This window comes from Neodiprion lecontei, chromosome 4, assembly GCF_021901455.1.
Source record: "Neodiprion lecontei isolate iyNeoLeco1 chromosome 4, iyNeoLeco1.1, whole genome shotgun sequence".
In the NCBI taxonomy this organism is placed as follows: Eukaryota; Metazoa; Arthropoda; class Insecta; order Hymenoptera; family Diprionidae; genus Neodiprion; species Neodiprion lecontei.
In genome coordinates this window covers 7,622,569-7,633,241 of record NC_060263.1, presented here as the reverse complement: position 1 = coordinate 7,633,241, position 10,673 = coordinate 7,622,569, and the positions used below count along the sequence as shown (strand labels likewise).

The following is a 10,673-nucleotide window of genomic DNA, read 5'->3' as shown; positions in this document are numbered from 1 at the left end:
TTTGTTATCTATTAGCCCTCTTTGTGTCAAAAGATAAAAAAGAGAAAGAAAATCTTCTTGTCGGTATATCAGTTGACTGTGCCGGCATTGTAGAATGCACACTGACCGGTTGGACTGGTAGGTGTCGGTAAATTGATAATGCAATTTTTCTGGCACTTCAACTGCTTCAACTAAGCGTTGACTGAAGATATATCCTCAGTCAACGTATAGCCGAATAACATAACCTCGTTTTATTGCAACCTCATATGCCTCATTCCGTGCGTATGTCCAATAAATGTTATTTGGAACAATTTTTTTATTTCATCCATTGATTGACAAACTGTCCAACTGCCGGATTCACTGTCGCGAATATCATTTGACATCTTTGGCACGAATAGATAATTTGATTTTACGCTCGCAAATGGTCCTAGAACATTGGCGCCATCTACGCCAAATTTAACGTTTATGGGCCCCCATCTTATTTCTATGGCCGTGTTCGAAAATTGACTGACAGTACTGTCAGCAATCTTTTATCTCTTCTGCGCTTTCAAGTTCGTGAATAGCTCTGACTCTGTCCTAGGGAATTTTGAGTACTGTCAGTCAATTTACGAACATGGCCTATGTCAGCTAATCGCGGCGACGCTTCCGCGGCAAGACGAAAATCGACGCTACGCTCTTTGACAAGGGTTTTGCTCTCTGGGTCTTGGAAGTATTCTCGATATCGAAAAGCATGTTAGTACTGCGGACTTAGTCGGTAATATATATACTCGTAAGTGTTGAACGCCTCTTGCGGGAGTAGAGGGAAAATTTGTTTATTGCTACGGATTTATTGGTTATACACCGATCGCGAATTGTTGTATTTTCGGTTGTATTAGGGCCAAAAGTCGATGTAGAATTTGCAGAGTGAATCGGGAAAAACTTAAGAAACAGTATTTCCTTGCAAGCATGGAAGTTGCATTGCACAAAGTTGAGCTACACGCTGACGTTTATATGGTCTGTCTTCAACATGCCTTGTCGACAGAGAATTTTGAAGTTATGGGACTGCTCATTGGAAATGTAAGTGATCTTTACTGTTTTACATATTTCGTATCGAAACGTCGAGATAATTCCTGGGTTTTCTATGAATTGTAATTTTATTTTCATCAAACTTACACGTCAAAATTCTGTTAATGGAAGATCACAGCTCATTGACAGCGTAGATAGAGATTTAAAAAACCTGAAAATTTTACAGCTAGAGTCTGGAATTGCCAACGTATCTGCTGTGAAAATACTGCGGCGATCGGACAAAAAAAAAGATCGCGTAGAAATATCATCGGAACAAGTTTTGAAAGCAGCGGCGGAGGCGGAACGATTGACAATTGAACTTAATCGTCCGATGCGTGTACTTGGCTGGTACCATTCTCATCCCCATATCACAGTTTGGCCGTCACATGTTGGTAAGAATAACAATTACCCAAGGAAATAGTAAATTGGTGACCGTGTAGTATTTCATATGATCTCATTGCTTACTTTTGTTTCAGATGTTAGAACACAAGCCACCTATCAGACAATGGACCATGGATTTGTGGGGTTGATATTTTCAGTTTTTTCAGAAGGCAAAGATTCGAAGGTGAAACTTTTCTCATAATATTTAATAATGCAAATTGCAAATTATTGATCTAGTGGCTTCTAAGCCTGATTGATTATTGTTTTTATCTACGTTAATTTTTTACAGGAACAAGAAGCACTTGTAACCTGCTTTCAGTCGCATAATGGAGAAGCAACTGAGATACCATTAGAAATTCTATACACCCCTGACCTTTCGGAACAGTGTCTAAAAGTGAGTTGGAATAATTGCATGAACACTGTATTCTAAAATTGATGTGACAAGCTGCAGTTTCAGTACATAAACGAAATATTCTCATCTATGATATTTTTTTTAACTTTTTCACATCTTTAGACAATGACAGATCTACCAAAGATTTTGGTCCAAGAAGAAGAAGACAGCGCAGAAGCTTGTAAAAATCACCCAGATTTGATGGCTACTATTCACAATCGCGCAGGTTTGTACAATCACAGGTGCAACTATAGGCAGAATTACAGTCAGCAAAGCTGAACAATATTTTTATTATTTTGCAATTCATGAATTTGAAAACTTTCTTTCAGTTCATACAAGGGCTTTGGCGCATATAACGGATATTGTAACGAGACCTTTGGTGTCAACATTTGAGACAAGGCTAGCCCTGAACAAAACGCGGGCTACGTTCTTGCAGAAACAACTTGCTGAATTACAAAACATGTGTACAGAATCAATGAAACTTTAAAAGTCTGAATGTAAAGGGTAAAAAACGACGTTAAGCGGATCAAAAAAGTATACCATTGTACAGGAAGTGTCTATTATTTAAAACAAACGTTGAATGTGATATTCGTCGTAGTACCCGTATCGTTCCCCAATCTAATGTTAGACACTGCTATTTTTTAATTAAATATATGGTTTATTTACAAGCTCTTAGCAATAGTCTGAATTCTGTATTTTCACTAGAATACATATTTACTCTCTTTTATGTAAGAAGTGAGAGCTTTTGTTATTTATAAAAATAATTTTTTATATCTATAGTGCCTAATTTGATAGATATCTTATAAAATATAACTATGTTATCTAGATATGGAAAGAAGAGAAGGAAAATATTAGCCTCGTGCACGATAAGATGCAAAAATTTGAAAATAAATTTTTAACAACTAATTTCCGTAATTCGTCGCAAGTCAATAAAATCCACAAGTTCATTGTTGACGCATTCATAGAAGGTCGTCGGCCAGACGAGAATGCGTGATTTTTTTATACTTCTATTTTCCTACGCAGTTCTTCCATTTCTTTGGTGCATTTTTATTACCAAATTAAGTATCACGATACTGATTCCATGCTTCGTTTCTTATTGGCGAAATTTCAATTCAGTCTCGTCGAATTATAGTTTTGTTTCCAATCTACTGAATTGCATTTGCGAACACAATAATGTAACACGTAAACACGTTGAGTGTGTTATACATTCTATAATGAATGGAATCTTCCGTAATGCAAAATTATTGGATTAATCAGTCGCTGTACTCGCCAATGATACGTAAACAATCAACAACATTGTTGTTTGTTTTCACCTTTGTATATTTACAGTTTTCACGATCAATTCAATATCACTTTCAACAATTCCCACAACGTGCTCAAAACGTTATCTACAGATTGTCTAATGCTCCTCGAATATCCTTAAATCCTGTAATTATCCTGAAAAACAAAAATTGCTCCTTAAGTCCTGGAAAAATCCTGATATATTTTGATTTATCATGGAACAGTTGACGTAATACATTTTTGATCGGAACTTGTGACATTTTAATTTATAATACGCGGTCTTGAATGCGTTAAATTTTAGCAGACGAACCATGCAGTCGTTAGTAATTCATTCTGTATATAAACTGCTTTACATATATTTTTATTTAATACCTAACCAAATTATATTGTTTTTAAAAATTTTTAAGAAAATGAAGTAAAGATCTTCGAATTTTTTAATTATTTTCCCACCAATTACTGTAATAGTCCTGAAATCTAAATTCTCGCTTGCAGTACACACCCTGTGACTATCAAATTTTTCAGAGTAATTATTGTGTTGTTCAAACAAAATAACCCAAGTTCTAAAAACTTGATGCGTCAGTTCGATGTTAGTGTTATCTAGTGATTTTCATTTTTTAGATTCAAATATTCGCGCGGGCCGTGTTCGCCGTAATTGGTTTAAATCAATTTCGAACGTACGCGTCGGCGTCTGCTCTTTTCCATCGTAAATAAACCCGAAAACCATTTTACAAAAATTATATAAATTTTCCTCGCCTTCATCGGGCTATACACGTTCCCTGCAAAGCCTACATAATTATAATCTACAATTATAACGCTGGGGGTAAATCAATATTGTGTAGTATTCGAACATCCTCTCGTGCGAGAATTCCGGTAACGTCACGTATCTGTTCGACCAATCAGAACCGATTGTGCGGTGTTCTTTATCTCCACGCCGCATCGTGTCGAACCAGAGTCCAGACCACGGTGTGTGTGGCGCGAGTGAAGGTCTGTGACGTACGGTTCGAGGATTGAAAATTCCCGTTAAATCAACGAGATTCGATTCGTAATGAAGTATATATTGGTAACCGGCGGTGTAATTAGCGGGGTGGGTAAGGGTGTAATCGCTAGTTCGTTCGGTACGATTTTGAAGAACTGCGGTATTCATGTGACGTCCATCAAGATAGATCCATACATAAATATAGACGCAGGGACATTCTCGCCATACGAACACGGTGAGTTTATTTCAAAGACTCCGAGACGTCCGTTTGTCGCCGATCTTACCGATGCCGGCAATTTATCATTTCTAATGATTGTTGTATTTCATAAGAATTTTACAACCCTGTTCGATCTCGACCATGCGGTCGCTACGAAGCCATTTTGTTCGTGTGCGCACTCTTTGGCGCGGTTTCTAAGGTCACGTGATTTTCTCGGAATTCGAAAGGTTCGATCAACAATCGATATATCATGTATTCGATCGATATAGTTCTGCTCTGCTGATTCAAACAAAAATAATTATCAAATATCACCATAAACACGTGTCGGGGTATTACGAAATGATTGCAGCTCTTACGAAATATAAAAGTTTAATCCTTGGCAATTTTCGAAACAGCGCAGAAACTGCATTGCCTTTGAATCTGTACACCTGTTGATAAATTCCGAATCGTAGGTCATAGCGTACTACAAAATTTTTCATGATTCTAAAACAAGATTGACGAAAACAGACTGATTCAATTACATTTTCAGATAATGGACTCACCTGTTGATAACAATATAATTTATTGCTTTTTCCACTCATATTTATGTAGAAATTCAGACATATGGTACACTTGGCTATTCCATCGTCAGCTATCAGCTTGAATTTCGATAATAAGTAAATTGTCCAAAGGTTCTCGGTACAATATTAAAAAAACAAATTTTTCCCTTTTAAAATTTACCAATTGTTCTATTGTTCTATACTTGGAATAATTGGTACAAAAAATCCAGTGTGAAGGGAAACAATACCTTTTGTACTGTTGTTTTGAAAAACATGATTCAATTGTCTGTGATTGTTTATTAATTATACATGTTCTCTTGTTCCATGAATGCCACAGCTACTTTCTTTTGGTCTTGTTCGAGTTGAAACAGTGCAACTATCATATATCTGCTATAGTCATAACATGCGCTGTACAAATTAGCCTGAACTTGGTTTTTGATTAGCTTTCAACCGTTAGACGACGCGGATTTGAGAGTTAAAATCGCTCTTGAGAAATGCACAAATCAGTGTCTGGGTATCATGTATCAACTATACACAAAGTTCATATTACAGGGTGAGCCGATTTATCGGTTTTCCGATCCTCTAGAGGTTAAAATTCACGTGATTTCTTTCCATTCTCAAAGCAACTAATCTATTGAAACCCACTCAAAGTCGATTGTTTTATTATCATCACGATTAATCTGTTTTAGGCGAAGTATATGTTCTTGACGATGGAGGCGAGGTGGATCTTGACTTGGGAAACTATGAAAGGTTTCTCGACGTTACTCTCCATAAAGATAATAACATCACAACGGGTAAAATATACCAGTCTGTTATTACCAGGGAACGACGTGGTGATTACTTGGGCAAAACTGTTCAAGGTAATTTTTCTCCTCCACTATCTATGAGTGCATTGTTTGCGCAATGAGCAGAGAATACAAATATCGGTACATGCGTGTTCCAGTTTTATAGTACATGGTATTTTCCATCTCCTTTTGTTATAAAGTTATTGTAACAATGTATGTGTTTCCCTGAAGTGGTGCCGCATATCACAGACGCTATTCAAGAATGGGTAGAAAAAATGGCCCATCAGTCCGTGACACAGGATGGAAACAAACCCGAGGTATTCGAATCGTCTTCTCCAAATAGGGTGATTTTATTGCGGAGTATTTAATTTATGGATTGTTTCTTCTGTTTTAGGTTTGCATTGTCGAACTCGGTGGGACTATTGGAGACATCGAAGGAATGCCTTTTGTTGAAGCTTTTAGACAATTTCAGTTCAGAGTAAAGAGGGAGAATTTTTGCTGTGCTCATGTATCTCTTGTTCCTCAGGTATATTTGTAGGCCTAGTAATAATGTCGACATGGGAATAATTGAATATATCTATTGTCACGAATCCGAACGCAGAGATTATCTATATTACAAATTTTTAAACAAATTCTTTCTTGAAACAAAAAGTTGTAATTATCAAGATTGGAATGGTTCGACCGAAGCAATACAATTAATGTTACAAATAAATTTCTTGAACTTTCAGCCTCGTTCTACCGGCGAGCCTAAAACAAAACCAACTCAATCCAGTGTCAGGGAGTTGCGTGGCTTGGGTCTGTCACCAGATTTAATTGTTTGCCGATCCGATCAACCCATTGGTGATTCGGTGAAGGAGAAAATCTCTAATTTCTGTCATGTTGCCCCTGAGCAGGTAATTACGATTGTTGCAATTAATTCATTTAACCAATACACAGCACTGAGTGCAATTATTGACAGCATAATGATGTTCAGATTTTCACTGATTAATAATACTTTCGTTCTATAGGTGATAACCATTCATGATTTGTCTTCGATTTATCGTGTTCCATTACTGATGGAGCATCAAAAGATTATCGAGTTCCTGAACGATAGGCTGCAATTAAATATCAGTATGCCACGACCTCGCCATTTTATGCGAAAATGGCGAGATCTCGCTGAACGCATTGACCATTTGCGTAAAGAAGTGAATATTGGTCTCGTTGGGAAATACACTAAATTGGAGGACTCCTATGCGTCGGTCACTAAAGCATTGCAACATTCAGCTGTACAAGCTGGCTACAAATTGAATTTAACCGTGAGTTCTTTAAATTTGGGTATTCACTAATTAACATTGAAAAGTTAATCAATTCCTTTAAAAACTCGTATACGTTTCATCTTCATAATTGACATTATAATGAAAATATTTGCTTCAGTACATTGAAGCTGCCAGTTTGGAACAGGCTACAAAAGCAGAAAATCCAGTCTTGTATCATGAAGCATGGCAAAAACTTTGCAAGAGCGAGTAAGTCATTTTGTTTACTGATTTTATCGTAAAGTTTAATTATAGCAAAAAATTATGCCGTACATCGACTAAGTTAATAAAATCTTGAAATTGTAATATTTAAATGTGTGTAGTGGCGTGATTGTGCCGGGTGGATTTGGAAAGCGCGGAATAGAAGGGAAGATGGAGGCGTGTAAATGGTGCAGAGAAAACGATAAACCTTTCCTTGGAATATGCTTGGGGCTGCAAGCAGCTGTTATTGAATTCGCTCGGAATGTTCTTCATTTGATTGGAGCTAATAGCACGGAAATTGAACCAGATACCAATCATCCAATAGTCATTGACATGCCGGAGCACAATCAGGGTCAGATGGGTGGAACGATGAGACTTGGAAAGAGGCGAACTAGATTTACAGCAGCTAATTCCGTCATAAGTAATTACAAGCATTTACGAAAGTGGAATGTAATTTTCCAATATTGTTGCACAGAATTTTCTGCACACTCCTGGTTCTGAAAATCTTTGCAACGCATATTTCAACAGAGTATTTAACAATCTTATTCTTTACCTTTTCCTGCAGAACAACTCTATGGTAATAAAGACGACATTGAGGAGAGACACAGGCATCGATATGAAGTGAATCCAAAATACGTTGCAGATCTCGAAGCCGCCGGATTGAAATTTGTTGGTAAGTTCTAAGGCGTAATACTAATTAGCAGTAAACGGGTCAAACTAATTATACTGTTTCTGAATATTGAATATTATAAAGTTTAACTATATTCTATTCACAATCTGAATAACGCATAGTCTGAATCTATGATTTGACTGCGACAGGACATGACGACGACAAAGTGAGAATGGAGGTAGTCGAATTGGAAGGTCATCGTTACTATGTAGCAACTCAATATCATCCCGAATATTTGTCTCGGCCCCTCAATCCTTCGCCACCTTTCTTGGGACTAATATTAGCGAGTGTGGGTAAGCTACAATCTTATCTGGCAAGGGGCTGCAGACTCTCGCCACGTCAACTTAGCGACAATGATTCAGGTGAGATAAGTTTAAAATTGGTTCTTCAGTTATAATTGTTTCTCTTTCTACGGTATATATATACATAATAGATGTCTTAAAAACTGGATTTCTATCACTTCGAAATCATTACAGTTACTCATGAACCACGTGCTGTATGTTAACCGGGTGACCCATTTATGATTATTGAGTGATTTTTTGATTCGTTTGATTCCAGATGAAGACTATCCAATTGTAACAAAATTGCCACTAGAGAAATTGCAGATATCTAATGATTCGAGAAACCCTGGCACAAAAGTGTCGGACAATTGATGTTGATAATAATATAATTTGATAGCTCATGGTTGTCAACATATGAATGACGACAATTTATTCCAAAATTTATGAATTTTACGAAACTGTTTTATTTATATAATATTTATTTTATCAATTACATGACAATTCTAAATTCAACTAATCGCGTAGCCTTTTTTCATAACATTTTAAAGATAGTTACATGACTTCGTTATTTGTTATTAATAATGGTAGTTGCATAAAAATAAATAATTGATGATTTTTTCGAAAACATATATTTTCGAATATAGGCTGTTAGATCCCGTATTTGATTATAATATGTAGATCTAAGAATTAGTGCCACATTTTGTATTGAAGTACTACACATCCATTTTTTACAACTGACAAATTAGGGTTACGGTTGTTTTTCAACGTTTTTGAGTTTCTATTTACGTTAGAGAATATTGAGCAAGAGTTATTGGTTGCTCTATTATTAATTAATTATAAACAACACTTACATATATGCATGAATATTGCCATGCTGGAAGGACGTCGATCACTTCATCACACATGGGAGAAGATTGTAAAAATCTCACATCAAGTATCTCAGCACGAAATTCCACTTTTATCGTGCATACGACATGTAAAGCAGATGTTGAAAAATTCATACGGGCGTGTCGACGTAAAAACGTATATGGGCGAAAATATCATAATTTCGATTCCAACGAAATCTTGTAAAGATATTTTGTTTACACGGAAATTTTATTTTCAATCTGCGATAAAATGCGATTTTGCGCACGGATAGCGATCGAAAGTACGAGTGGCTAGCGTTGGAAAATATTATTTGTTTTTAATCTTAAGTCATGCATCACTATTATTGGGTTTACTCTGAATTTGTTGTATTCCATTGATTGAAATATACATTTTTTTATATTTTATATGTACGATATTGTGATTGACTACAGTGTAACTTTTCATTATATCCAAGAATGAATTGCATGCATTGAGTTTATAAATAATATGTATATAATCCAATTAAGTACCGCATATGGAACTTGCGCAACATGTGTAAAAATAATGACTGCAGTTTGATCAGCAATTAAATATCTGAGCAACAAATAATTCGCTTATTCAAATTGCACTTCGTCATTGAAAGTTTTTAAAAATTTTTCTCATTTCTGATTGATTAATGTTCATCAATGTGAAATCAAACATCAAGTCATGCACGATATTATTTTTTTCGAGAAACTAATATTTTTCTTTGTTTATAATTTGAATTTGAAGAGTCTTACAAAGCGTGACTGTACCTCAAATCTCTGCCTTCTTCTTGCAAGAATGAATCCCTACGTTCCCAGATTCAGTAGGTAGTAAGATTCTGTTCATCCGCACGCTGTGGATGTAAAGAGAGTTTGAAAGACATTGAAATTGTGGGGATCATCGCTAGAGCTGTATATATTCAACATAACTTCACGTGCGGAGAGAATTTTGATCATCTCAATAATGTTCGCTGAGTTGACAAGTTACATTCTTTAATTTTCATTTATTTCCAGCAATGAGGTGTGAATAATACCAATTTAGTCTTTCAGGTGCTATAAATACAGTTGGAATGGGATGTTTAGGAGTAACTTTAATAACATGTCAAATTTTTCACTATAAATATTTATTCTTACAAAAGTCATTGGGCCAAATAACTTCCTAGTTCTACAAAATTGGTGTCATTACCACTATAATTTTCATTATAAACACCACGTAACTTAAAACTTATCGTAGTGTTATGTGATTTACTCAGTGTGTGATGCGAATGGTGCTTCAATTCATCTCGTTCATAATATGAGTGTTAGTATTCATATTGAAATTATTCTACACGTCCAGTCCGGTCTGTTCCCACTTTTTTCTTTCGATATGGCGTGCAATTACAAACAGTTTTCAACTTGTTTGTTTTTGGTGTGAATTTTCACAACTTATTCGTTGCACTACTACATTTATGCCGCAATCAGGATAATATATAAAATATTAAGTTAAAAAAGCAGGTTCTAGCTGGTACGACTCTGAGCAGTACCGAACACAACTATTAAAAAATTTGACACTTGGTATAATTAACCAAATGAGCAAAGGGTTTCTTTTATCGAACTGTTTACTGAACGTATTTACAGTTTTATTGTGAGTTTATTGGATGCAGGCAGTTGAAGTTACTTTTTCCATCTAAAAAATTTTGTAGATCTCACTTCACATTCTCAAGTCTACGTAATTATCGTCACTGAGAAACATTCCTACGCTAGCACCCTGTTACTCAGTCTGAAGGC

At 35.8% G+C, this 10,673-nt stretch overlaps 2 protein-coding genes across 3 annotated transcripts; both read left to right on the top strand.

Annotated features, from left to right (window-relative positions):
* Window positions 1-465: 465 nt before the first annotated feature.
* LOC107225178 (lys-63-specific deubiquitinase BRCC36) lies at window positions 466-2,701 on the top strand. 2 transcript variants are annotated; one of them, XM_015665548.2, is made up of 7 exons: window positions 466-748; window positions 855-1,035; window positions 1,211-1,415; window positions 1,500-1,588; window positions 1,694-1,798; window positions 1,919-2,021; window positions 2,125-2,701. In XM_015665548.2, exons 2-7 carry the CDS (start codon window positions 925-927, stop codon window positions 2,280-2,282), a joined length of 771 nt encoding a protein of 256 aa, XP_015521034.1. In that variant the 5' UTR covers window positions 466-748; window positions 855-924; the 3' UTR covers window positions 2,283-2,701. The 2 variants fall into 2 exon arrangements, with proteins under 2 accessions (XP_015521034.1, XP_046593195.1); XM_046737239.1 differs by having other exon boundaries at window positions 466-1,035.
* A 1,312-nt stretch (window positions 2,702-4,013) lies between these two features.
* On the top strand, window positions 4,014-9,308 carry LOC107225183 (CTP synthase). The gene is made up of 11 exons (XM_015665556.2): window positions 4,014-4,287; window positions 5,498-5,668; window positions 5,825-5,910; window positions 5,988-6,119; window positions 6,322-6,486; window positions 6,601-6,888; window positions 7,007-7,095; window positions 7,209-7,507; window positions 7,652-7,759; window positions 7,906-8,118; window positions 8,315-9,308. Exons 1-11 carry the CDS (start codon window positions 4,122-4,124, stop codon window positions 8,407-8,409), a joined length of 1,812 nt encoding a protein of 603 aa, XP_015521042.1. The 5' UTR covers window positions 4,014-4,121; the 3' UTR covers window positions 8,410-9,308.
* The last annotated feature ends 1,365 nt before the right edge of the window (window positions 9,309-10,673 follow it).

Coding starts and splice junctions, on each gene's coding strand:
- LOC107225178 (XM_015665548.2), top strand. CDS start 925: ATGGAAGTTGCATTGCACAAAGTTGAGCTACACGCTGACGTTTATATG. Junction 1,036..1,210: donor TGGGACTGCTCATTGGAAAT/GTAAGTGATCTT, acceptor AAAATTTTACAG/CTAGAGTCTGGAATTGCCAA. Junction 1,589..1,693: donor CAGAAGGCAAAGATTCGAAG/GTGAAACTTTTC, acceptor AATTTTTTACAG/GAACAAGAAGCACTTGTAAC.
- LOC107225183 (XM_015665556.2), top strand. CDS start 4,122: ATGAAGTATATATTGGTAACCGGCGGTGTAATTAGCGGGGTGGGTAAG. Junction 7,096..7,208: donor CAAAAACTTTGCAAGAGCGA/GTAAGTCATTTT, acceptor AAATGTGTGTAG/TGGCGTGATTGTGCCGGGTG. Junction 7,760..7,905: donor CGCCGGATTGAAATTTGTTG/GTAAGTTCTAAG, acceptor TGACTGCGACAG/GACATGACGACGACAAAGTG.